This window comes from Emys orbicularis, chromosome 10, assembly GCF_028017835.1.
Source record: "Emys orbicularis isolate rEmyOrb1 chromosome 10, rEmyOrb1.hap1, whole genome shotgun sequence".
NCBI lineage: Eukaryota > Metazoa > Chordata > Testudines > Emydidae > Emys > Emys orbicularis.
This window is the reverse complement of record NC_088692.1, coordinates 20,230,973-20,257,602: the sequence shown is the minus strand read 5'-3', so window position 1 is coordinate 20,257,602 and position 26,630 is coordinate 20,230,973. Positions and strand designations below refer to the sequence as shown.

Below are 26,630 nucleotides of genomic sequence, written 5' to 3'. Positions count from 1 at the left end.
CAGAGATTTATTTTAAAATGGTTATCAAAGTGGTCTTAAATAAAGAGGTGAGTATTTATATAGTGCTATTGATGCCCAGATGACAGTAACCAAACCAGACACTGCCATTTAAACTAACTTTCTGTCTGGAGAATGAACTTATTCAAGTAAGATGACAGAAAGATCCTTAATAAGATCCCCCTGCCCACACTCAGAAAAGCAAAAGTTAGCACGTCATTTGAAGACGAACTACTACTTACCAGCTGAGACGCATGCTTTATTCTCTCTACAATCCCATCATGTCCCAGGTACTGCAAGGATAGCCACAGGGGCAGGGCACGGAGTTTCTCTACTGGCTGACTTGATGTCAGGCCTGCAGCTAAGGACTAAAGGCAAGAAAGAATACGGTCATTGAATAACTAAAATTTCAACACAATCTGATTTATTCTAATGCTATGATAGCACAAAAACATATCACAACATTAACAGAAGGATCTTTTGCAACGTATTGTTTATTTAGGCATCTATAAAGGAACAAAAGATCATGTCATGGTTGCAGTTTTAAAGTCTCTAGTATCTAAATATTCATTAAAAAAAAGTCAAAGCTACCAAAGAAGGATCCTCGTGTCTGTAGAGTGTCACTGCAGGTACTGCTGGGAGACCCAGCCAGGAACCCAGAGTAAGAGTCATGCTGTCACATTTTGTTGCAGCCTAAAGAGGAAACATTTAAGTTATTATGGGCCACCTAAATTTTAATTATGTAACAACTTTAAAGTCTAGAGCATTATACTTATGACACACCAATACATACCAGTACTGAAGAGGAGACATAACCTAAAGCCAAAGTTGCCAAATTCACTCTGGAAAGGAAAACAGTCTTAGCTAAATTAATTATTTACAGCTTTTCTTCAACTAAAAGGTAGCATTTTAATCTTCATTTTAAATATTTCATGCAGTTGTATAAAAGGAAGTCATTTTTGTTCATGTGTTTTTATTGCACATAAAGTAGAGATTGCAATTTAATATTCCAGAATTCAGACAAACTAAAATTTCATTTTAGTCTAGATATCAGTCCAACTTTTTAGAGATATTAATCCATCCTGTGCTAATCATACTTCATCAGTAGGATTCTGTCAATAATTCACAGCATGTCATAAATGTATGGTACACAACTGTGTACAGTGGTAGCTCAGGGCCAAACAGGTAACAGGCTCTGTCTGAGGGACTCGCAGGCTAAAAGCAGGGGCTCCTCTATTAACACTACTTATTCTGTTACTCCTGTTCTCAATCATGCTGCCTATTGCACCAGTTTTCTTAGCCACCACATGTCCTCTACTCCTCTAAATTTCATCTCTTCAAGCACTCCAGCCTCCCTTTACCTCTGCAATAATCCCTACTAACTGTTACCTTGTGTCTTGTCTCATTTAGATTCCAAGCACTTCAAAGCAGGGGCAGGTTACTCACATCCATATACTGACTCCATGCTGAGTAATTACATATAAACAAAACCTTTTGCAACAAAACAGTGACATCTGCAGGGCTCTAAATTTTGTAGAGTGGCAAATTTATGTTGGCATATAAAACATTTAATAATGGCAAAACAGCTGTGGACATTAGAGCATGTTAGCTATGGAATTACAAGTTGCACCATTATCAGAAGTTTCATTAGTGAATATGATTACACAGAAAGAAGTCTCAAGTTCTGTACCCTTCTACATGTAGCCACATGTTATACTGCTCACAAAGTTCTTTCAGTCGCCCAAGCTTGTCTGTATGACCTGCTCCTGGTGTACCTGAATTGAAAGGGAAAAAAAGTCACTTTAAATATCAAATGTGTAAGTCAGCAAACATAAACTTTGATTGTGCGGTGTCTTTTTTCTTTTCATTAGAAATTCAAGTCTTATCTTCTTGATGGACTCATGAAGAAGTGGAGAGAGAGCTAGTGCAGTTATGACATTGGAAGTTCAACTTGATTGACTGAGAATGTGATTTTTATTCATAGTATTTAAAGCTCTGTGTTTTCTTATCTATTTAATTAAAAGTACTTGGGAGACTAGATGTCATAAGCATTCAAAAACTCAGCCATTTCCATTAAAAAAAAGTTCAATACACCTAATTCATCAAAGAATGACCTCTGCCAAAATAAAGAAAATCCTTACTATTTCTAAAGGGAAAAAGCAAGCACAGCACTTTCTTCCCACCTCCACTTACAAAAAAAAAAATAAAAAAATAAAAAATAAAATAAACCTTTTCTCACTAAAGAGGAATTGAAACGTTTGCTCAATTATTCATTCAGAGAAAGTTAATGTTTGAAGTTAATGGCATGTACAACACCATAGAAAGGTTCTTGGTCAGCTTTAGAATCCCATTTTTCAAAAGCTAAGCTGTGCTCACTAAGGAACAAATTGTGGAGCCCTAAGTCATGCAAGCACGCCCGCTGACATAAATAGAACTACTTTTATGAGTAAGTTCTCATGAGTGTTAATAACGTTGTACAATCTGGTCCTAAGTAACTCCTTTAAATAACTTCTTGGACAGCTAAATATTATGCAGTCACTATGATATTCTGTATCAAAAAACAAATAATCTACTCTAACACAAGTCATCAATATTATCTACAATTCCAAGTTCTAAAAAATAAATACTAATTTTTCTAGGATACTGTTTTACTACTATCTGATCAGGATACTTACCAGCATTCGCCACTAGTAATAGTGGCAGCTTTCCAGAGTTAATATCGTCTTTAATTAGTCTGTCCAATAAAGCAACATCCTGTCACCAATAAGAAAAAATATAAACACTGCATTAGACATACAGTACATAATATGTTCCTGTTGAACTGGAAAATTGGGGTTTCTAAAAGTAGCACAGAATAGTATCCTGACATTTTAAAAGCTGATCCACTGATTAAATTCTTAATACCTTCTTGTCTGAGTTTTCAATTTCCCCATAGCCCCAAAGACAAAAAAGGTCAAATACACCATAAATACACAGATAAAATAGGTGCTTTTAAATTCATTGAATTTACACTGGACATAATTCTACGGAAGAAACCTATTTAATTTATACTCTTCTTCTTAAGAAGCATGGACTCAACAGTACTTTCCAATGCTACAAGCTCAGAATGTCTTTCTATTGCCTTCAATGGGCATTATATTGGGTCATGGTATACTTAGGGTTCGTCTTTCAACTCTAAAAATCAGGCTTTTGTAACACAAACTTCCATGGACTTTTATCTGTGTGAATCTATTAAAACACAAGGAAAAGTTTAATAATTCATCACAATGTCATACACAGCAACAAAAAAGTTTAGTGTTCAAGCCTAAACTTCTCCTTTAAAAATTTATCTTCGAGGGTCTACATATTTCCAGAGTCTCAAACTAGAAAGCCCTTACTGACTGCACCAAAATACACACTGCAGATAATAAGTACAGAGTTCAGGATACAAGTGCTACACGTATTTCTGATTTGATTACTTTTAAGAGAATAAGGCCAATTAATAGCCAATGTTCGGTTACATCTACACCGAGAAAGCTCAGAGGATGAAAAAGTCAAATATTCACCACTCTTTCCTAATAACATTCTCAAATCATTCCTTAATAAGTGTTCTGCAAAGCAAAAAGTAAAGGTCAGTTTAAAAAGACAATGCCCAAAACTTACCATCTGATGTTGGGATCCAAACATGGTGTTACAAGGCACGCGGCACATGCATGAAAGGGGCAACCCAAGCTGCAACGAGAAAGATGGAATTTGAACAACTCACACATGATTTATGTTACTCATTTAAACTGCTCACAGAACTAGAAGGAGGAATCAAAAAAAAAAGCCATTGAAAGAAGCAAACACATAGTGACAGAGGCTCTGCTACCAAGTGATTTTCCTTGCATTTTAAAAATGAGTTTTCTGCTAGAACTTCTGATCAGACTAAGGGCAGGTCTACACTAACCCCCCAATTCGAACTAAAGTACGCAACTTCAGCTACGTGAATAATGTAGCTGAAGTTCGAAGTACCTTAGTTCGAACTTACCTCGGTCCAGACGCGGCAGGCAGGCTCCCCCGTCGACTTCGCGTACTCCTCTCGCCGAGCTGGAGTACCGCAGTCGACGGCGAGTACTTTCGGGTTCGACTTATCGCGTCCAGACAAGACGCGATAAGTCGAACCCAGAAGTTCGATTTACTTGCCGCTGAACTACCGGGTAAGTGTAGACCTACCCCAAGAGTGGAGAAAAGGAAGAGAGTGAGACCACTGTAAAGTAACAAAAAAGTTGTAAAATAACAGTTAGCTTTTATGAGTAAGGGGAAGTAGACAATAAGTTAAACCTGGACATTTTTCAGAGTTTGTATCTTGTCTGCAGGACTGCACTACAAGTGGGCACAGATAAAACACTAATCTTCACCAAGGAAATGAGGCTGCTCACAATGGACTCAATCCTGCTCAGTCCAGAGCACTTTGGCCTTAATCCAGCAAACGTTTAAGCACATGAGTAGGCCTATTGAAGGTGTATATTATATATATATATTCACTTATGCAAAATTATTATTGCATAGTAGAGAGTTAAGACAAGAAATTTTCATACAATTTATGCGATATATTGCATATATTTTTACAACATGCTGTTGTATATAATGTTGGCCTTTTTTCAAAGATTAAATTTAAAAACCACAATTTCTCTTATTCAGGACCTATCTACAAGCTCACTATTCCAAGTAAAAATTCAGATTTTTTTTTTCAAAGAACTTGGATGCAGAAAAATATTCCTAAGAAAAAGTAAAGTTCAACAGTAAATTGAGACATCTTTCAGTAATGCTTTAGTGATAATACCATTTCAAACAAGAAGCTCATCATGCAAAAGAAAATGATTATTATACTGAAATGTCTACATGAAACCAGGAACAATCACCCTTAATAAAATATCAGATGCAATTGTTTCATATGAAAAGTTCAGAAAATTCCTCTCTACAACTCTCACATCATCACTGCTGGAATATACAAACTGTGTGCAATCAGAAAACATCATCTTGCTGTCCAGATGAATATTGTAAACTAGAACCCTATAGCTCCATTCTGGGCTATTTTAGTTTATTCCCAATATGTTTATGTTCTTTTTTATGTTTTGGAATTGCTTTGGAATCTTATAATTAATAAAACAGTCTTACAAACTGTAACATTATGTTTTATTATTGTTTTTGCAGATTTTTTGGTTGGCTTCAGGGCATGGTTTCTCCTCCTTCCTTGGCTGGCTTCAGGACAATCTTATTTGTGATTTTCATTGTTTATTCATACATCAGTTATTACTAACTTTGATTAAAAGATAAAATTTAGAAGCGTCAAGGAAGTTGTGCTTAAAAAACTAAAAAAAAATAAAAAAAATTGGACCATTAGGACAGTACAAGAAAACTTAAGTTCAGTGTGCGCGTACACACACACAAACTTAAAACAAAAAAACCTCTAGAAACGCTATTTCTTCCACAAGCTGGGAAGAAAGAGAGAGGGAGAAGGGTATTTCTGTTATTTAACAACTCGGAAGAAGCTCAGATACCAGGATGATGAGGGCCATGTGAATGCACAAATAGCACTGTTGCAGACACAGCATGCTCAGCCACCCGAGAGTCAGAGAACTTCACTTTGCTCAAAAAGATCCTCTCTGGTTGACAGAGTATCACTGGCAAACTGAGTAAAGCCCCATTGAGAGGTCAGCAGTGGATGCTCTAGAATGGAGATAAATGAAGGACCTTCTAGTTACAACAGGGATGGAAAGGCAATCCTCCACCCACCCATTACTCACCCGCAACAACCCACACAAAAAGTGTGCTGCTTCTGCAACGTACCAGTCTCTAACTGTGAACCTCTAGATCCATTCTCAAAATCTAGCTAGGCTGCCACTAGGCATGATGATGCCTGCAAGTTTCTATATGCAGCAAAGACTCAAAACTTTACACTAAAACTACTTACCTGATTGCAGAGAGTTTGGCCCAAGCCTGTTCTGGCTGCAGAACTAATGTATATAACAGGCTGCTTATTATATAACACATTGAATCCTTCTACTGTGTAGTCTTCGTAGCAAGAGTGAATAACAAGCCTACAGACTTTTAAGAGACCTTCACGATCATCTTCATGGTAATAAGCTGACCCATTTTCATACCTGTAAGACAAACCAACAGAAACAGTCCCAGTTTAGTTAGTGTGTGTAAATACTGAGCAGTTAAAAAAGTGCATTCTATCTCAGGCTATGTCTACACTACCGCAGTAAGTCGACGTACCTTAGGTTGAGTTACCACGGGGTCTACATTGTGGGGGGGGGTCGACGGGAGAAAATCTCCCGTCGACTTATCTTACTCTTCTTATCGGGAGTAGAGTACAGGGGTTGACTGGAGAGTGATCTGCTGTCGATTTGGCGGGTCTTTACTAGACCCGCTAAATCAACCGCCGGTGCATCGATCTCAGAGCGTAGATCCCTGCCGTAGTGTAGACCTGCCCTCAGATACTCTATGAAGAGGTACATCAGTATAATCATTGGGCATATGAAACTGAGGCACAGAAAGGCTAAGTACGCTGCCCAAGACCAGAGTCAAAATTAGACCTCAGGAATTCCTTGCTTCCAATCTTCTGCTTTGTCTCTGCTATATTACATTTATTGGTTTAAATAGCATCTGAAACAAAAGTATCTAAGTGCTGTTATATGTTAGTATGTTCTGGCTCCTCATTAAATTAGAAACTCCATCCAACCCCAGAACATTACAAATAAAACAAAGCCAAGATAGAAATCAGATGAAGGGCAAATCATTAATTCTAGTTTTATAAGGTTTTAATTTGATCTCCCCCATCCAGTCCAGAGACACGTTATTATAATCACAGGAGTTTGTGACTCCAGGAAACAAAGACTATGAAAAAAAGATTCAGAGGATCATGGTTCTGACACGAATAGTGGAAGTGACCTTTGGAGAGCTAAAGAGAGGGTAAAGGAAAAAAGAAAAAAAAAATGTATTAAGATAAGGGAGAGCACAGTAAACTATGTTGGCACAAACCGAGATTAGTAACTATGAAAGCTTACTTTACATTCTATTTCTATTTACAGTTACAACAAAGTAGATATGGGATCTTGGGCAAGAAAACCGCTCTTTAAAATCCTCAAAGTTTGCAAAAATATTTTCTCAGACTTATATGCACTGAGTGAAACCACCAGATCATAAAATGTAGATGGAAACATTTGAGGAACAGGAAAGATTTTTCACTTTTAAAAAACTCCATTACAAAATTAACCTCAGCAAGTGGGTATGGCTCACATCTGTAAGAATCATAAGAGTCAGTGAGGAGGATGCAATATGATGCAGGTTCAAAGCACAATATTGTAAATCAAGAGTGAAATAGATTTTTTTTTAAAAATAGAGTTAAACGTGGACAGGATCTTGCAAACTTTAGTACAAAGCTACTACCAAACAAATCCATAATAGCCAACGTTACTCATATCCTATTTTAACACTCCTTGAAATACAAACAAACAGACTGCCATTTAGTGCAATTTATTTAGTACACTGCCATGTCTACTGCCTAGGAAGTTGGACTACAAATCTGTACAAGCAGTTAATTTGTTTTTATCTCTCTGAACGAAGGATTTTGGCTTCAGCGGTGATATGCACACTAATGTTTAAAAGCCAAGAAGAGACAATAGTGGAATTAGGTATCTAATAAAAGTCTGACAGTTCCAGTGTAAAGAAATATAGCCACCTAACTAAAATGAAGGAACAACAAGAGGAAGAGTAGTACAGGTCAGGATTTATTAGGTGACAAGGAAGTTGGAGTTTTGCTACATCATTTATGTCCAACATGTATATCAATAGTCCTGAATAACCTAAGAGTCGCTCAGTCCATCCCTCAGCTTAAATTTTTTTAAATCCTGCAGCATCCAGCCTCACCATAAATTACCCAAATGACTGACATTCCATCATGCTTTATGGTAGCCATGAAACCTTTTTGGAGCTGAACTAGAAGGTAAGCTAAACGTATTTTTAGAAACATTTTAAAAATTATTCATAGACTCGTTGGGATATATCATATAAATGCAGTTGTAAAACCAAATATACCACTCATCTTACCCTACACACCTGTTCCAAGGTCCAGCAGGTATTCACGCTTGATGTGAAATCACTGCTAACATGCATATTAGGTGTCAGAATGGGACCAACTGCTCCTCTAAGACTGGGTATTAGGACCATCAATACATAAACTGTCAAATAGATGGATTTTTGCTTAACCCATCTGCATCTCACCTTTGAGCCATGAAACCTAGCCTCATATCCATGTAAGGTTTCAAAAACTTTTTAAGTCATACAAGAGTTTACTAAATAGCTAAATACAGATATTCATTCATCTTATGTTCTACCAACTAGAGAATGCTGATTATATTGGCTCTACAGAAGGTCCATTTGTCACTGTACGCAGCTAAAACAAGCCTTCATTTATCATCTATAGATGGGGATAATTTGTACCTTTAATAGCTCTATGGCTGGGTCAGTTTTAGTTATTTCCTTTATCGCTTCATTGGTTAATTTAATGAAAAGCCCATGCCTCATTCCTTCCTCCTACAGGAAGGCTCAAATGATTTGATATTGAGACATCTACTGGACAATATATCCTTTTCACATAAGACTAAGATTCCCATCAGGAGCCCCCAAAACCTAAAGAAACGTCGTGATATTAAAGTGAAACAGTTCCTGACTAAATTTGTCTTAAGTTAAAGCTCCCTTCAGATTCTTGGTGTGTGTTCATATAAAAGCCCTTAGTATCATTAATTTCCCCTCCCCTTGCTGCCTTGGCTTTAATAGTACTGAATACTTTAAAACTCAGTTTGCAGACACTCATGGCTAATCACACCTCTGTGTAAATCCGCTTTGTTGTACCATTTGTCTTTGTCAGCGCTCTAGACTAGAATCCTATCAGGACAGAGACCAGTTATGAGTTTGTCACTGACCATCCACTGCATACAGCATATAATAGCCATATACTACAATAGCCAGTGCTTTCATGGCAGGGGACTGGAGTCAGTCAACATAATATTCCGTCCAGGGTCCCACTGAACACCATGTGGTATCCCTATTACCCTTCCTGCTGTCTGCAAATTAACATCCTGTATTTTACATCATGTCCAAACCATGTTAGTCCAGGGTTAGTCATTCAACCCAGGTCTCAAGAACTGCGGGGATAGGGAATACCTCTAGATTACCATTAGATGAGATATCAGTGAGGCTTTGTCCCACCCAAAAGTTATTTCTTTACCAAATGGGAACTATTTCCCATATTAGCAGCAGCCAGATTTCATTTTAATCTGCAAGTCAGCCAGCTCTGGCACCAGAAATGCATTGTTTTCACATACATTATAGCATATCTAAAGACTAAGGCACTTTGAGTAAGAATCTTACATGAAATTAAGCCATACAAGGAAATAACCTAGCTGTTTGACTAAGTTTCTTTTCACCTGAAGTATTTCTTGTACTTTTCTTTCCCCTCCAGTGCTGGATCTAAATTACAAGTTCAGGTAGACCTTCAGGAAATATACTTGCTACACTGAAAATTCTTCAGCTGTTCTATACATAAAGACTAAACGAAGTCTAAGGCAGAACCAATGAGAGGTTCGCTGGAAGACCTCTTTTAAAAGCGCTTAAAGGCTCAACAGCATATATATGCTTATATAAATGGATATTCAACCATCTGTCTACCCACTATTGTACTTTGGCCCCTAACTCCATTGTAAATTCCTTATAAAAAACCACTTTTATGACTGGTATATTATTGACAAGTTCTTGGCTTTCAAGAACAGCATCCTGTAAACAAGTGTGCTGTATTTAAGATCTTTCACCGTACCATTCATTTAAGGCATAAGGCTATCAAGATAACAAATCGTACTTCAGACTTTTTTTTAAAAACCATTTTTACTACGCAACTGTACATAATAAATAAGCAATTCATGACTTACCTGAAGAGTCTGCAAAGCCACAGAGTGGTGTCCGAAAGGATTCTAGTTGTAAGATTTCTCAGCCTTTCCCTGTTCAGCACTGAAATATAAGCTGCCAGACTATGTCCCAGTAAAGCCATGTGACCTTGTTCTCCAACATTCTGAAGTCTGCAAACCAGAAACATCGTATGAGAATAACTGTCAGCTTGATGCATGTCATGCATATTTATAATGGGTTTATGTTTTCTCTTTTTACTGGATATGCCCAGAATGTCATAAAACTGGTTAAGATGCAATATTTTCTTCAACTATATATCAGAATGAAGTATAAAACAGCCATGTCTACACTAGGAGAAAAGGTGAATTTTAACACATTAATTAACATGTTAAAATCAGTGTAGACACGGCAGTTGTAGTTTAGACACCTTTTAGCTGCTTGAGATAAACTCTATACTCCTTTTTAGGGCTTATCTCAACCTACTAACATATTAAAACTGCAACTACCCTTTTACAATATGATTTTAGTGTGCATTAAACATATGCCTAGGCCTGGTATATACAAAAAAAGAAAGCAGACGCTATGAAACTTGGAAGTTTAGACTAGATCTTTTCTCATAACTATTATTGATATAACATTTTAAATCTTCAAACAGTTTTGCAAATATTGATCTTCCACACTCCTGTGCAGGTAGGGAATCTAGTAGTATCACCATTTTATGGGGAAATGGAAGGAGAGAGATTAAATGTATTGCCCAAGGCTACAAATAAATCAGTACCAGAGTAAGGATTAGAATTCAGTGACTCCCATTCCCAGGCTCAGACTACCCCACTTTAAAAAAAAAAATCCATATGCAGAAATACTATGCAACTTGTAATTTACAACTATACTATATCTGATGCAACTAAAAATTCTGAAGGTAAGTCAAAAAATTAGACTTCCACAGAATGCAGGCAGCATAAGCAATGCTCAGAAAGTTGAGGACAATTTAAAGAAATTGAGTTGTCAGCCAGGAATAATTCCCTGCTATACACAACTGCTTTTAATAATTCACTGCAGTAAAGAGTATGGCTATTTTGAGGAAAACATTACCACGAAGTCATCGATAGTTACATAATTTCAACCCAATTTCAATTTGCTATCAGGACTATTAAAAAAATTCCTATTAGGTATGTTCCACATTTTACTTTTTCTCCTGGTTCAGTGTATAATGTAACAAAGGTTTAGTTAAAACACCTTACACTGTTGCAAATTTAAAATTAATAAAAAAATCTGTAAGTACAATTTGTGGCTTCAAAAATTATCACAGCAAATATAGTTATCAAGTTATAATCTTCCAAATAGAACAATGCAATTTAGCATTACCGGTAAGACTGTGATGACTCATCTTCCTCCTCTCCATGCATGAGGTTCTGTACTAATTGGAGAATGCTCACCATATCTTGCCCACTAGGGAAGGAAAAATGGTAAGTAGATGAGCAACTCTAGTGCCTCAGGATACAGATTCTAAAGGCCACTTACAACAGTTTTGCAACAAGACACAAGGGTTTTGCTCTATAGAATGTTGGGATGGTGGGGAAAAGTTGTCAGTGGAGGAGTCTACTACTGACCTCCCTGACACAGCAGGACCGTAGTGGGAAGGCTGCTATATCAATGAGTCCAGATCCTCTTGACTTATGCATGGGGCATTTCAACAGGCCTAAGGAACTGGCCCACATAGAGGCTCCCTTGAAATCTGAGGATTTGGACTGACAAGCTTGACTAAGCAATCGTTCAGCCCTGGAGTGCTGGATTGTAGGTGAAGACCTTGCCAGTAGATGTCCAAACTCAGAGGATCCAATCATGAGCTCACAAAGTTGAGCACATCTCTCAGTAATATGATTATCTCTAAAATACACTGATTACTTACAAACATCTGTTCTAGTGAACAGAAAGTGTTTCTTGAAACCATTTCTGGAACTATGCTGCCTTACAACTGCTAGAAGTGCAAAAATAAAAGCCACCACACACCAACCCAACTTGAAATAGTATCAAATTAAAACCTATATTAATAAAATGAAAAATAATGAAAGTATAGAAGAGGTAACAGTTACACTAATAAAAAGCATTCCCAACTTCTTACAAGTCTGTTCAACTTCATCGATTCATACCAGTTTCATTAACTTCCATGAAAGACAAGTTTTTTTTAAAATGAAAACAAGTTGTGTGTTCACAATATTCTTCTGCTGTTAAACCCATGTTAAATTAGAATGGAAACTGAATTGCAGTCTTAGTTTGGGCTCATGAATGATCTTGCAGAAGAAAGATTATGACAATGCAAGTCTGAATCTTATTTTTCAGATGCAATAGTCAATTTAATGCACAAATCATAGCATGTAAACTTTCAGGATGTTAAGCTGAGTGATGTATAGTTTTCTGTGAAGGCCAATCATATTCCTAAACATGGTGCTTTGTGCCTCACATAGTGTGGAATATCATTCTCAAGTACGAATTTCCTGTCTGAATGTGTGTCTCAAACTCATTGAATGCAATATTTCAGATTTAAAAGTAAATCTATATAAAAATTATGCTATATAATAAAGACATAAATCTCCATTAAATTATCTTCTCTAAGGCTTTATTAGAACTCAAGAAGAGCTCTATGTAGCTTGAAAGTTTGTCTCTTTCACCAACAGAAATTGGTTCAATGCAAGACATTATCTCACCTACCTTATCTCTAATATCCTGGGATCAACACAACTACAACATTGCAAACAACTAATGCTTCATTAGCTACCAGTGACACAAAATCCTACTCACAAAGGGCAAGTAATTTTTTTGATCCATAAATAAAATATATCAATCGTGGGCATAGTCAGGAGACCAGATTTTGTGGCTGGACAGGTAAATTTTCATGATAGTATATATTATAAGTTCCTTGCAAAATTATTGCAAACATGTTTTATTTAAGAGTTTGTACACTGAATATGAAGAACACATTGTCACCTACCTCCCTTGGAGTGGTCCAGGAATATCGTTCCTTACATACTTCTTTTCATTTTCTTCCTCAATTTTTCTAATTTAAAAATACAAGAAAAAGAGTTACTTACATTTTAACTTTTTGTTGCATAGTAACAAATTCCTAGTGCAGTTCAATGCTCAAAAATACATTGGCATGTTCACAGGTGACAAAAATCACTGAATACAATTTGAATAGATCAACAAGACTAATATAAGATTTAATTAAGGATGGCCTTAAAAAGAGTTGTTGATTTGACTTTCCTTTGATTAAGAAGAAAAAAAAACTTTAAAAATATGCTTTATAAGGCTGGTGAAAACCTTTATCAGCAGATCATGTGAGATGGAAGTAAAAGTTACTTGTGGAGCCATGATTCACATGCTAAGAGCAAGTCAAAGCCTTTAGAAAATGTGTCCTGGTTGGATTTAGACTGAATGCTACAAAATATGTATTGGATTGGCCTCGCAAATATTCATTAATAACAAACACCCTCAGTCAAGAAACATTCTTGATTTGAATATGGCAGAAATTAAGTACGAATATCTGATAATGATCGGTCCTAGAATTAGTAGGAAAAAAAACCCATTCCACTTGCTTGAAGACATTGGCATCAATATCTACATGTGTAACATGTATCTGCTGTGCTTGCAGCCATTATTCTTTGTAGATACCTTTGATTGTCTTCCAGCATCTTCATGGCCTCATTAAGATTCTTTCCCATTTCTGCTAAGGTAGGGTCAACCATCTATTATTGGGGGAGAGAAAAAAAAAAAAAAGGTAATCCCAAATGCCGCTCTTACTAACTACTCTAACAGTATAATTATTGCTTTTACCACTCAGAAGAAGCTCAGATTTAAAGTTACATACCGGTAACAAATATCAAGTACTGCATCTTCAACTCAAAATATACTAAATTAATAAATATGTGTGTATTGAAGTAAAAAATTATACTGGATAGCAACATGGATTTTATTACAGATACACCTCTACCCCGATACAACGCGAATTCGGATATAACGCAGTAAAGCAGTGCTCCGGGGGGGCGGGGTTGCGCACTCCGGCGGATCAAAGCAAGTTCGATAGAACGCGGTTTCACCTATAATGCGGTAAGATTTTTTGGCTCCCGAGGACAGCGTTATATCGGGGTAGAGGTGTAGATCCAGAGCAAACCTCTCTTCAACAAGCAAACCAAAGCTCATTCCAAACACTTAAATTTGCAGGTTGTCTCTTTTGGGGTGGGGAGGAAGGAGTGGAGCAAGAAGAGGCAGCAAAGGGAGGAGGCTAGTTTGAAATCCAGATTGAAAAAACTTCAGGAAAGTTAATGGTGTTCAAATTAGGCCCACTACATATAGCTTGGATCTGCAAATTCATCTCTGTGGTATCCTTCAGTCCCAACTGCAGCTATTATTCACAGTCATTCTGAAGCCCCAGGAACCTCTCACTTACAACTTCTAGGAACCGGTGTATGTAAAGTAAAAATATAAGCCTTTGCAAGATCATATAATTTATAGAAATTTTTCTATATGTAGAATTTATACGATATCGTGTTGAAAAATCCTGATAAGGGATATGCATCATAAAATTTCTGCAAAATCTGGGATATAAGCTAGAGTGACAAATTCAGCTTAGTTTCAGATACACAGGCTCTCACCCTCACCAAAAACTAATGATACAACAGTGAAGGGTTCAGAGCAACAGGAAGAAGGAATAGAGGAATCAGAGACATAACATTGGATATATGAACATCATCCCTAGCAAAAGGAAACTTTCCTCCTCCGAAGGCCCCAAATACTAAAAGTTTTGGTAAGTGACTGAAAACCTGACTGTAGTGATTCACTTCAACTTCAGTAAAAAAAAATATATACACACACACACACACACACACACACACAGTATGCAATGTAATCTTATTCATATATTTAGATTAAGGGCCTCTCAGTTTAACTCTCAAACATGCTTAAGCTATCAATTATAGGGGAAGTCAAAAACAAGAGGCTAAACTTTTATATTAATTTTAACAACTGTAAAGAGAAAGGAAGTTTTAATTTAAGGCTGTCACTCTGTCCTTAAGTTCACACTATGGCTCAAAAGCCTTACAACACAAATCTGAAAGATTACAGTATCATTCAACTTAGCCTGTTGTGCCTCTATACTACCCTAATTTTCAAAACAGACTAACAACCTTAACTCTATTTCCTTGCATTTTTTAACATGATATACTCTTAACCTGATTTTCAATGCTGATTTATGTAGGAGATTTTCCCTCTAGTTGACAAAGGCTGAGAACTTGTTACATCTTCGTCTGGTCCAACCAAGACTAGTAGTATTACCAGAGTGGTCTCATCCTCCAACAGTTTGTGGATGTTTGTGGAAGGGCTTGTCACAGAGTGTAAAGGCCCTTTAAGGATACATGTACCCTGCAACTGTGAATGAACTTCCCAGCCTACGCAAACAGACTTGCACTAGCATGCTAAAAATAGCGGTGTGGGCGTTAAAGCGCCAGCAGAGACTTGGGCTAGCCAAACAAGCTCCACCAGTGCTGCAAAGTCCACACGGCTGTTTTTTAGTGCACCAGCATGAGCCCAACTAGCATCAATCAGTTGATCTGGGCTGGGAGGCTCACTCCCAGCTGCAATGTAAACCCAGCCCAAATTCCTTAGGATTATAGTCCCTACCTGTGACTAGCCACTTGCCTCCTGCCTGATGAGATAAAAGGCCAACAAGCAGCTTAATTAAGGATGGGATTGGGGAAGCTTTTGCAGGAGACTCTGGGTCAGAAAAAGGTGCTGAAAGGGGGCTTCCCACACCAGCTAGCCGCAGCAGAAGCCCTCTTAGGCAGAGGCCCGAGGACTAGCCAGGTGGCAGGACCTGTTCTGATTGATGCCAAACTGTGTTTCTTTTTGAACCACATATGCATCCCTGGGAAAAGGGAAGGAAACACTGACACTGGTGGAAGCAGCCAGCCAGCCGAATTACATGAGCTGGGAAATTGAGGCAGAGACCGGTTTTGATGCCGAGCTTGGGGAGATCCTGTTACAGGGGCTCTCTCCTTTCCTCTGCAGACCAAACTTATCAACCCCCATCCGAACCCTCCCAAAAATAGGCATAAGCTGCGTCATCTAAAAACTGAGATTTAGTCCACCTTCACAGAATTGGTCTTGAGCTCAAAGCTTCCACCACTGCAGTAGTTTAGCCTTCAACATTTTTGTCCACAATTTTTTATCTAGAGATATTAAAAAACCAAAAAAAAAAAAAAAAAAAAAAACCACCAACAACAACAAAACACCTTGTACTAATTGTACTGTAGGGATATACTGACTCTTACTCTTTTGCTACAGTAGCTGAGAAACAGTACTCCCACTGGCTTGTATATATGCCTGCCATCATCACTAATACTGGCACACTTGGGTGGGGGAAGGAGAACAGAATGCAGGCATGTTTATTACTGCAAAAGATGGATGGAATATGAATTTGTATGTATTGTATGCCATTTCCTTCTCAAGGACTAACTCAGAAAAAATTCAGTTTACAGTTCTCATTTTAAAGACTACTTTTATGACAATATTTAGAGATGTATTTAACCCATGTATGTGGAGGCAAGGAGTGATAATGGTGGAGTGGGTAAAGACTCCACACTTACAAAAATGAAATGAAAGTTCCAAAAATTTTATCATGGAAATAGCAACTGACACATAATTATAGGTTGACATTCAAAACATCAGAGTGTCCATTTGTAGTCAAGTTTTTAAGATAACATTAATGGATGGGAATATGAGAGTCACCATAGAGAAACAAAAATTGAATCCAGTTATGCTATTTATATTTACTGGTAAAATCTCCATGCAGCTCCACTGATGTTTTCACAGCATTCCTTGCACCAAATCCAAAAACTTTTGCAGCGATCTCGCACACAAATAAAATAACCTCCAAATCCATAAGTGAATATTTATGCAGAGTAATTGATTGAAGAATATTATTGATTATAGAAGCCTATATATTGGAGTTATGAAAGCCTGAGTGGCATTCACAAAACATTAAAAATACCTCACTGGAAGGAAATAATTTGTGTTAAACAACATTAGAAATCTTTTTCTGGCATTGCATGCAAAATACTTGAACAGATCTGTCCTGAATGGTGACATTTGTGGAATGATCTGTAACAGCCATTGTGATACTGAGCTATAAACAAACAAAACAGCTCACAATTTCTCTGTTGCAATTATGTGTTAAGTAAAAACTTACCAATGTTTACCTTTCCACCTACACACAAACACATTGTCTTTTTTTCAACTATAGCTACCATATATGCAAGCCTTTTGCCAGTACAACTAGTAGATTATAGCCAGTGAAGTCTTGTTTGCTCCAACTACTTTTCTGTCATCATGAAATAAAAAAGTTATTCTAAGTTACATGAGATGTCATAAAATCCAAAAAGCCTTTGATTTTTGAAGTGGACCTTCATTGTGAACTAAATCCCTGATTAAATATTTCTTATCCAATTAGCAATCAAAATAAGCATTTTCTGAACTTTTCAAAGTATATTTAAGGTACGTGATTTTAACAATACAAACAGATTAAAAATTAAAGAAAGTTAGTCAATTATGATTCAGAAAAATCAAGCATAATTCCCTACCAATGACACTGAAACCACATCCAGTGATGACATTCCTTATCCCCACTCTCCAACATGGGCGAGCGTGTCCTCTAACAGAGGATGGGACTGGAAGTAAGCCCACTGAAGTCAGAGTCTCTTTCCACTAATTTCATGTGTGACCTTGTGCATGATACTTCTGTTCCTCAGTTTCCCCATACATAAAATGGGTATAATATTTATCTCACAGGGATCTTAATTACTGTTTGTAAAGTGCTTCAGGGTCCTCTGATGGAAGGGAAAGATAACCTGTACAGTAAGGATGGGCTCCACCTAAATCAAAATGGAACCGGACTGCTGGCATGTAAAATTAAAAAGGTTGTAGAAGATTTTTTAAACTAAGGGCTGGCAGAAGTGTTGACAGGTGTGAAGGAGCACACGGTTTGAGTGCAGCCATCCCTCAGGGATCAATTTATTAAAGGGGGAACTCTATATCCTTGTGAAGGGGATAGGAAAGAAGTTGATAAAGTACAGGTAGGAGCTAGTAATGAACAGTTATATATTATAGACTTATAGAAAGACCTTCTAAAAACATTAATATGTATTACTGGCACGCGAAACCTTAAATCAGAGTGAATAAATGAAGACTCAGCACACCACTTCTGAAAGGTTGCCGACCCCACAGCCAAAGCGAATAGGGAAGTGTTATTTACCCCTCCACATAACACAAGAAATAGAGGTCACCCAATGAAATTGTTTTAAACCTGTTGCCTACTAAACAAAAAGAAGCACTTTTTCACACAATGCACAATCAGCCTGTGGAACTCATTGCCAGGAGATGTTGTGAATGCCAGAAATATAATGGGGTTAAAAAAAAAATTAGTTAAGTTCAGGGAGGATAGGTCAATCAATACCTATTAGCCAAGATGGTCAGGGACACAACTCCATGCTCTGGATGTCCCTAACCCTCCGACTGCCAGAAGCTGGGACTGGACAACGGGGTGGATCACTTGATTGCCTGTTCTGTTGATTCCCTCTGAAGCATCTGGCATTGGCCACTGTTGGAAGACAGGATACTGGGCAAGATGCACCAGTGGTCTCACCCAGTATGGCTGTTACTATCACAAAAACACGGAGTGTACATAGACACGGATGCTGATCTCATTCTATGTCTCATCATGGCTATTGGGGGGAAAGTCAAAATGGGATTCCCCTTTCAGATCACACTACCTGAAAATCCTGTTATTTTCAGCCCAAATTCCTTACCCTTGAATCAGAGGCATTTTACTTTGATAGGTCTCTGTCCCTCTAGTTCAGGGGTCGGCAACCTTTCAGAAGTGGTGTGCCGAATCTTCATTTATTCACTCTGATTTAAGGTTTCGTGTGCCAGTAATACATATTAATGTTTTTAGAAGGTCTCTTTCTATAAATCTATAATATATAACTAAACTATTGTTCTATGTAAAGTAAATTAGGTTTTTAAAATGTTTAAGAAGCTTCATTTAAAATTAAATTAAAATGCAGAGCCCCCCGGACCGGTGGCCAGGACCCGGGCAATGTGAGTGCCACTGAAAATCAGCTCATGTGCTGCCTTCGGCACACGTGCCATAGGTTGTCTACCCCTGCTCTAGTTGTTTGGGTTATAACAAACAGCACTGAAGCTTGAAAGCGTACAACTCATCAACTACCATTTCCCTCATCAGGGATTTTAACAGTTTGGAGCCTCCCTCCTCCTCCAGTCCACCGAAATACAGAGAATTCATAGCCTATTTCACCTTTTATCATTTGTTTCCTTCAAATCATAATCATCCCATTCTCTGCTTCAATAATCCAATTTTTGTTTATGTCTGCATTTCCTGCAAAGACATCCTGTTTTGGCCTTCCTTTAAGGCTTTGCACTGTGTCCAGCTGTGTAGCTAGTGCCTCAGACACTTGGCAACAGCTGAAGTGTGAGAGATCTTATTTTCTAATTGGGATGAGACTGAAGCTTTGTGAAAAACAATCACTGTGTGTCAAGCCAATCTCTCATTTTTGTTCACTTTTTTCATTTTACATTCCTAGTACAGTTTTAGACAGGCCAGCAGAATTTCCCCCTAGAACTGCTCAACACAACTCATAAAAACATCTATATTCATAAAGGAATAGTTTGTAAGAACAAGTTGTAGTATTGTAAATGCTGCCAAAAAAAAAAATCATCATAATTTGTGACACATGCAGTGTATTTGTATTTTAATTAAATAATGTTATTTTCTCTTCAGAAATGCCTTGTTTGCAAATTGTTACTCTTTCTTTTATCATCAATAATAAATGATGCTTTGTTTATAACAGGGGTCGGCAACCTTTCAGAAGTGGTGTGCCGAGTCTTCATTTATTCACTCTAATTTAAGGTTTTGCGTGCCAGTAATACATTTTAACGTTTTTAGAAGGTCTCTTTCTATAAGTCTATAATATATAACTAAACTATTGTTGTATGTAAAGTAAATAAGGTTTTTAAAATGTTTAAGAAGCTTCATTTAAAATTAAATTAAAATGCAGAGCCCCCCGGACCGGTGGCCAGGATCCAGGCAGTGTGAGTGCCACTGAAAATCAGCTCGTGTGCCGCCTTCGGCACACGTGCCATAGGTTGCCTGCCCCTGGTTTATAACATTGATCTGTTTCCCAGCTAAAGTCATATTATCCTGAAGGTTTATTCACTAGACCAAGTCAAGTTTGCCACCAAAGCAGGTACATGAAAAATAGCTTGCAGGGGAATGGGGGAGAGGAGTGGGGAGGGTAGGAAAGGGAAGACAACCAATCTATCTACTTCACAATTACAGCTCATTCAGATTTTTTTTTTTTTTTTTTTTTACTTTTACTTATATGTGTATTTTGGTCCCTATTATTTTCCTACCCACAGGTCTGTGATCACAAGTTTTCAGCAAAAGTTACCAGGATATCGTAGTGATAACAGCAACAACACAAGAGTCAAAAGTCATAGGATGGACATGGAACCAAAATACATTTTCCATGTTTAGGGAAACAATGAGCATTTCTAAACACAGACATTGCCATATATTTACAGACTACTGAGCCACGTACTCTGAAGCTACAAAGGAAGGCGAAAATCCCACAAAAGGCACCTGACCACTTGTGTACCAGTCACGACTGAGGTTTTAGCAAGGTAAATTTTGAGGAAAGTGTTGGAAAAATCAAGGTACAAGTGAAAAAAAAGTTACAAATTTGTGTTCGTCAGACTATTTTTTTAAACCCACTGCAGGTTTCCAAGTTTAACCCCAATTTCTTGTGAGGTTCCAAACAGAAAAACTTTCAGGAAATGTGTAATATGATAGAGCAAGAGAATCCCCCCCCAGTTTTCCTGGGAATTAAAGCTCACCCCAAAAGTCCATTTGTCTGGTTCTATACTTTGTGTCTGAGGCTCTACTCTGTATTGATCTCCCGTGCAGCACCAGGGAACAATTTCTGCAGTTCTTAAACTTTGTTCATCTGGCCTCAGCTTCATCTGTATTTGTACAGTGCCCTGCACAAACAAGACCGGGGCCTATAAGCACTACCATATTATATATGTGAGTGATGGTCAAATAATGGAATACTTTTTGGTGAAAATTTACAGTAGAAAATGTGTCTTTTTCATCAACAAATTTCAAAGGTTTTTTTGATCAGCTCTAATATGTTTTTAACAACTATTTACCATTACATCTAAATAAAGCACATACAACTTGTTCATCCACCATTTTCTGACTTCTCTACCTATCTGGCCACTGGGAAGTTTTCCAAGAGGAGCAGCAAGTTTTAAACCAGGGAAAACAAGATTTTATCACATAAAAGAGTGCAGGGCTTTCACCATGCAAAAAAAGCCAGGTATGCAAAAGAAGGAGTGTGGAGTATGACTCCCCATATCTATCTAATTTTTTTACATATATAATAGAAAGATTTCAGAAGGGTTTGGGAATAGTCTTGTGCTTATAATTAATTAAGCACAAGCTTAATTCTTTATAGGATCTGAGCATTACTCTCCTAAACCTCATCTATTCTGAAAAAAACAACCCACATTGTGTTAACACATTATTAAACATGATTTTGAACCTAATGTGGGTACAGATGGTTATGTTTAAAAATGAACTAGCTGGTCCTGGTTAATCATAGGGTCCTCCATAAGGAGTTAACTTAGATCAGGGGTCGGCAACGTTTGGCACGCGGCTCACTAGGGTAAGCACCCTGGCGGGCCGGGCCAGTTTATTTACCTGCTGACGCGGCAGGTTCGGGCGATCGCGGCCCCCACTGGCCGCGGTTCGCCGTCCCGGGCCAATGGGGGCGGCGGGAAGCGGCACGGGCGAGGGATGTGCTGGCCGCGGCTTCCCGCCACCCCCATTGGCCCGGGACGGCGAACCGCGGCCAGTGGGGGCCGCGATCGCCCGAACCTGCTGCGTCAGCAGGTAAATAAACTGGCCCGGCCCGCCAGGGTGCTTACCTTGGTGAGCCGAGTGCCAAACATTACCGACCCCTGACTTAGATAATTTTTTCACATCTTAGCTCATACTTTTTCTAACATGGTGCTTTCTCTCAGTAGAGACAAGTCCTTAAGTTAAAAACAAATACAGAAGAAAATCTAACCGTCTCTTTATGGCAGCCTTTAACATTTAACCCCCAAACTATGCTTTTTATGGTTCTACTGTGGTAGAATAATAAATAAGGTAAAAAGAAATTTTCCATTAGTTTGGCAGTAGTGTAGGATACTGACTTTACAAGATGTGAAGAAAACTCCTGTCATAATGCATCACATTCTGTAAATAACTGCATAGTTTACTATGCAGTCAACTAGCCTTAGGCAGAAAGTAGATGGCATTATGAACTAGTAACTGTAATTAAACCTCACTCAAGCAGTTTGAATCCTTTAGAACCAGGATCAACTGTTGTAATTTTTGTTGGCACTTTGGAATAAATACGTTGAGCTCTCCAGGCCTAGCACATAACCTTCACAATATTACTCTCCTCAACCAATTTTAAAATCTAGTCAAATTGTGGGAAATGAACCCTTAGCAAACACCACAAAGATATGTTTTGGCTTTCACTACCTTACTCACCTAGCTGATACCCAAACAAGCTATAAAACTGAAGTATCAAAGTTACTGTGTTGTGTATACAGTATATATTATGTAGCAGTAGAAAAACTGCCTACACTTTTCTTAACCACATGTAAAATATATAATATTCTTAATAAAGTTATGCAAAAACTGGTGATAAATATCAATGAATGATATGAAGACATCTGGTTAAACATGTAATACAATTACTCCCTTGTGACTTGTAGAACAGGTCTCCTGCTACCATTCATGCACCTGCTGTATTTCAGTGGTGTATCATGCTACCATGAGTGTTACTCTGTAGTAGTTTTCTAGAGCAGTGATTTTCAAACTTTTTTTCTGGTGACCCAGTTGAAGAAAATTGTTGATGCCTGTGACCCAACGGAGCTGGGGATGAGGGGTTTGGGATGTGGGAGGGGCTCAGGACTGGGGTAGAGGGTTGGGGTGCTGTGGTGAGTGAGGGCAGTGGGGCTGGGAATGAGGGGTTCAGGGTGTGGAAGGGGGCTCTGGGCTGGGACAGGGGGTTGGGGTGTGGGAGGGGGGTCAGGGCTCTGGGCTGCGGGTGCCAGCTCTGGGGTGGGGCTGGTGATGAGGGGTTTGGGGTGCAGGAGGGGGCTCTGGGTTTGGGGGGGCTCAGGGCTGTGGCAGGAGGTTGGGGTGCAGGAGGGGGTCAGGGCTCTGGTCTGGGGGTGCAGGCTCTGGGGTGGGGCCAGGGATGAAGGGTTTGGGGTGCAGGAAGGGGCTCCACGTTTGGGGGGGGCTCAGGGCTAGGGCAGGGGATTGAGGTGTGGGGTTACCTCGGGCGGCTCCCAGTCAGCGGCGCAGCATGGGTGCAGAGGCAGGCTACCTACTTGTCCAGGCACCGCGGACCACGCTACGCCCTGGAAGCAGCCAGCAGCAGGTCCAGCTCCTAGGCGGAGGCGCGCAAGCAGCTCCGCACGGCTCTTGCCCGCAGACACCGCGTTCCCCCCCGCTCGGGGTGGGGGCAGCATACAGAGCCCTGTGTCGTCCCCCCCCCCCCCCAAACACACACACCTAGGAGCTGGACCTGCTGCTGGCCGCTTCCGGGGCGCAGCGCGGTGTCGGAACAGGTAGGGACTAGCCTGCCTTAGCCGGGCAGCACCGCCGATGGGACTTTTAACAGCCTGGTCGGCGGTGCTGACCAGAGCCGCCGCGATCCAGTCCCTTCCATTCCAGAACTGGGTCGTGACCCACGGTTTGAAAACCACTGGTCTAGAGCAGGGGTTCTCAACCTTTTTCTTTCTGAGCCCACCTCCCCCAACATGCTATAAAAATCTCCACAGCCCACCTGTGCCACAACAACTGTTTTTATGCATATCCAGTAGATTAAAAGCCAGGGCTGGCATTAGGGGGTAGCAAACAGAGAAACTGCCTGTGGCCCCACACCACATAGGGTTCCGCAAAGCTAAGTTTGGCTTCAGCCCCGCGCAGCTTGGGCTTTGGCTTTCTGCCCTGAGCCCCAGCGAGTCTAATGCTGGCCCAGCTCTCCGGTTTATTTTGGTGAACCCCCTGAAACATGCTCACAGCCCCCCCCAGGATCCCCCAGACTCCTGGTTGAGAACTGCTGCTTTAGGGACTCACTTAAAGATTGTAACAGAGGGCACAGGATTTTCTAACAGTGACTTGTGGGCTTTACAGGGTTCACACTTGTGTGTTCAGTGTGTAGGACAGCAGAACAGGAAGTATGAAAAGGAAAAAAAACATCACATCAAATGCACAAGGGGAAAGGGATTAACTAACATTCCCACCACTATCCTGTTCTTCGAGACCAACATTCTCAGGAAATAAGCTTCACCTCTTTTAAAGTGCACACATAGGATATATTCCCAAAGGGGGAAAAACACTGAAAGGTATCTCAAAACATAAGCAGATTCACAAGTGTTTTGAGCTGTAAGAAGCATGGCTGGAAACTGTTTTTTGTTTTGTCTGTGACTCAGTGCTTCGTGACATGAACTGACTGCTCATACCAAAGTTGTTTGCAATGGCACTGGACTCAGGATATTAGAGAGAAAAGTGCTGTTTGGGATTTCTTACATGATCTCCAGGTAGGTTTCCTGATATTTTCCATTGGTTTGTGGGAGTATGTGATGATTTCTTGTTTGAGGTGGTCCCTTCTAGAGCAGTGGTTCTTAACCAGGAGCATGCCTATGGAGGTATGCAGAGGTCTTCCAGGGGGTACAGTAACTCATCTAGATATTTGCCTAGTTTTACAACAGGCTACATAAAAACCATTAGTAAAGCCAGTATAAACTAAAATTTCATACTGACAATGACTTGTTTATACTGCTCTATGTACTATACACTGAAATGTAAGTATATTTATATTCCAATTGATTTATTTTATAATTATATGGTAAAACTGAGAAAGTAAACAATTTCTCAGTAATAGTGGGCTGTAACATTTTTGTATTTTTATGTCTGATTTTGTAAGCAAGTAGTTTTTAAGTGAGGTTAAACTTGGGGTACACAAGACAAATCAGATTCCTGAAAGGGGTACAGTAGTCTGGAAAGGTTGAGAGCCACTGTTCTAGAGTATGCTTGAACCAATGTCACTCACCCTTTCTCCATTCAGAAGGGCTAGGTAGCTCTGGGACACCATAAAGGGCCCTGTGTCATCAGATCATCTGATACCCAGAACAGAACAACAAAACACTGAACAACAGTCACCAAATTAATCCCCTCTTTCTCAAACGTACATTGTTGAGGTGAGGGGGAGAATGAAAAATGACCCCTGGCTTCTTGCTTGTAAATACATTATTTAATTTATATTTAGTTACAGGGAGGCAATGGGGGGAGGGGGATCCTCACCCTCCTTTCTCCCCATCCTTCACCATAAACCTGCAGACCCTGGCTCCAAACTCTGCATGGCTTCTCAGCCAAGGAGAGGATGTTTTTCTGTGGCTTGCAAGATAATCCTCTAAAAACGGTAGGACTCCACACCCCTTACCTACCAGGCACTTTCACTACTCATTGAGTGCCTCTTAGCAGGGCAGTATATCCCCCCTGGGGGGGATAAGCCCTTCACTAGCAAAACATACCCCCCCCCCCCCAGCCTCCCTTCCCTGCTCCCTCTTGTATCAGCCCGGTTCCCCCTCCTCCCTTCCCCCCTTGTGTCAGCCCGGCTCCCCCCCTCCCTTGTGTCAGCCCGGCTCCCCCCCCCCCACCACCTGCCTCCGCTCACCCCGTATCAGGCCGGCCCCCAGTCTCCCTTCCCCCCCTTGTATCAGCCCCCCCAACCTAGGCACCCCCTTGCCCCTTCACACTAGACACACCCTCAACGCTTCTCCCCCTCGTCCCTCAGCGCCCCCTTGCGTCGGCGCCCCCAGCCAGGCCCTATGCCCCCTCCCGCACCCACAGACCTTCTCCAGGGAGCTCTCCATGGCCAGGCGAGTTCTTGGGTACGACTCCTCCCCTCCGGGCACTTCCGCCTTCTCGGCCGGCCAGCCGGCTCCACGCTGGCAACGCTGACGAGACCAGCTGAGGGAAAAGGGAGGGAACGCGCTCGCCGAGGGGACGGAGGGGACAGGGCCTTCCACGCACCCGTAGTCGTCTGTGACAGAAGTGGGATGTACCAATCTGGGGGAATACAGGGATGGGACAACAGGCAGACCGGACAACATGCCTTCAACGGACCCGGAAACAAGCTACGATGACAGCAGGCTGAATGCGGGAAGAACTGACCTCCGTCTTCAACACCAAAAGTAACCCCTTCACTTCTGATTGTCTCCCCCCTCTTTTTAGACAATGGAACATTCCAGAGGCGAGGGGCACCGAAGCGAGGATGTCTGAGCATGCGCAACGCTTCTGCAGTGTACCGTGCCCAGGAACAGGCTGGTAGCGGGGGTGCTGCTGGGCAGGCAGAGCCCACTAAGAGCTCTATAGCGCCCCGTGGAGCTGCCGGTTCGAATCTAGCCCCAGCAGGGAGGGTGGTAGTGGCAGTGCGACTAACGGGGCGAAGGGCTGCAGGGATTCTCGTGAATCCCTCCAAGACTGAGGGGCGGCTGCTGGTCGG

The 26,630-nt window shown here is 40.1% G+C and overlaps 1 protein-coding gene across 1 annotated transcript in view; it reads right to left on the bottom strand.

Annotated features, from left to right (window-relative positions):
• Positions 1 to 26,054, bottom strand: part of PDXDC1 (pyridoxal dependent decarboxylase domain containing 1) — a 46,811-nt gene extending 20,757 nt beyond the window's left edge. The window contains exons 1-12 of the mRNA XM_065411627.1: positions 25,978 to 26,054; positions 13,597 to 13,670; positions 12,917 to 12,982; positions 11,293 to 11,376; positions 9,951 to 10,097; positions 5,933 to 6,122; positions 3,640 to 3,708; positions 2,673 to 2,751; positions 1,688 to 1,772; positions 791 to 839; positions 589 to 690; positions 240 to 365 (exon numbers count right to left, since the gene is read on the bottom strand). Coding sequence (XP_065267699.1) covers positions 240 to 365; positions 589 to 690; positions 791 to 839; positions 1,688 to 1,772; positions 2,673 to 2,751; positions 3,640 to 3,708; positions 5,933 to 6,122; positions 9,951 to 10,097; positions 11,293 to 11,376; positions 12,917 to 12,982; positions 13,597 to 13,670; positions 25,978 to 25,998 — 1,092 coding nt within the window. The 5' untranslated portion in view covers positions 25,999 to 26,054. The remainder of the gene's footprint in view (positions 1 to 239; positions 366 to 588; positions 691 to 790; positions 840 to 1,687; positions 1,773 to 2,672; positions 2,752 to 3,639; positions 3,709 to 5,932; positions 6,123 to 9,950; positions 10,098 to 11,292; positions 11,377 to 12,916; positions 12,983 to 13,596; positions 13,671 to 25,977) is intronic.
• Positions 26,055 to 26,630: the final 576 nt, after the last annotated feature.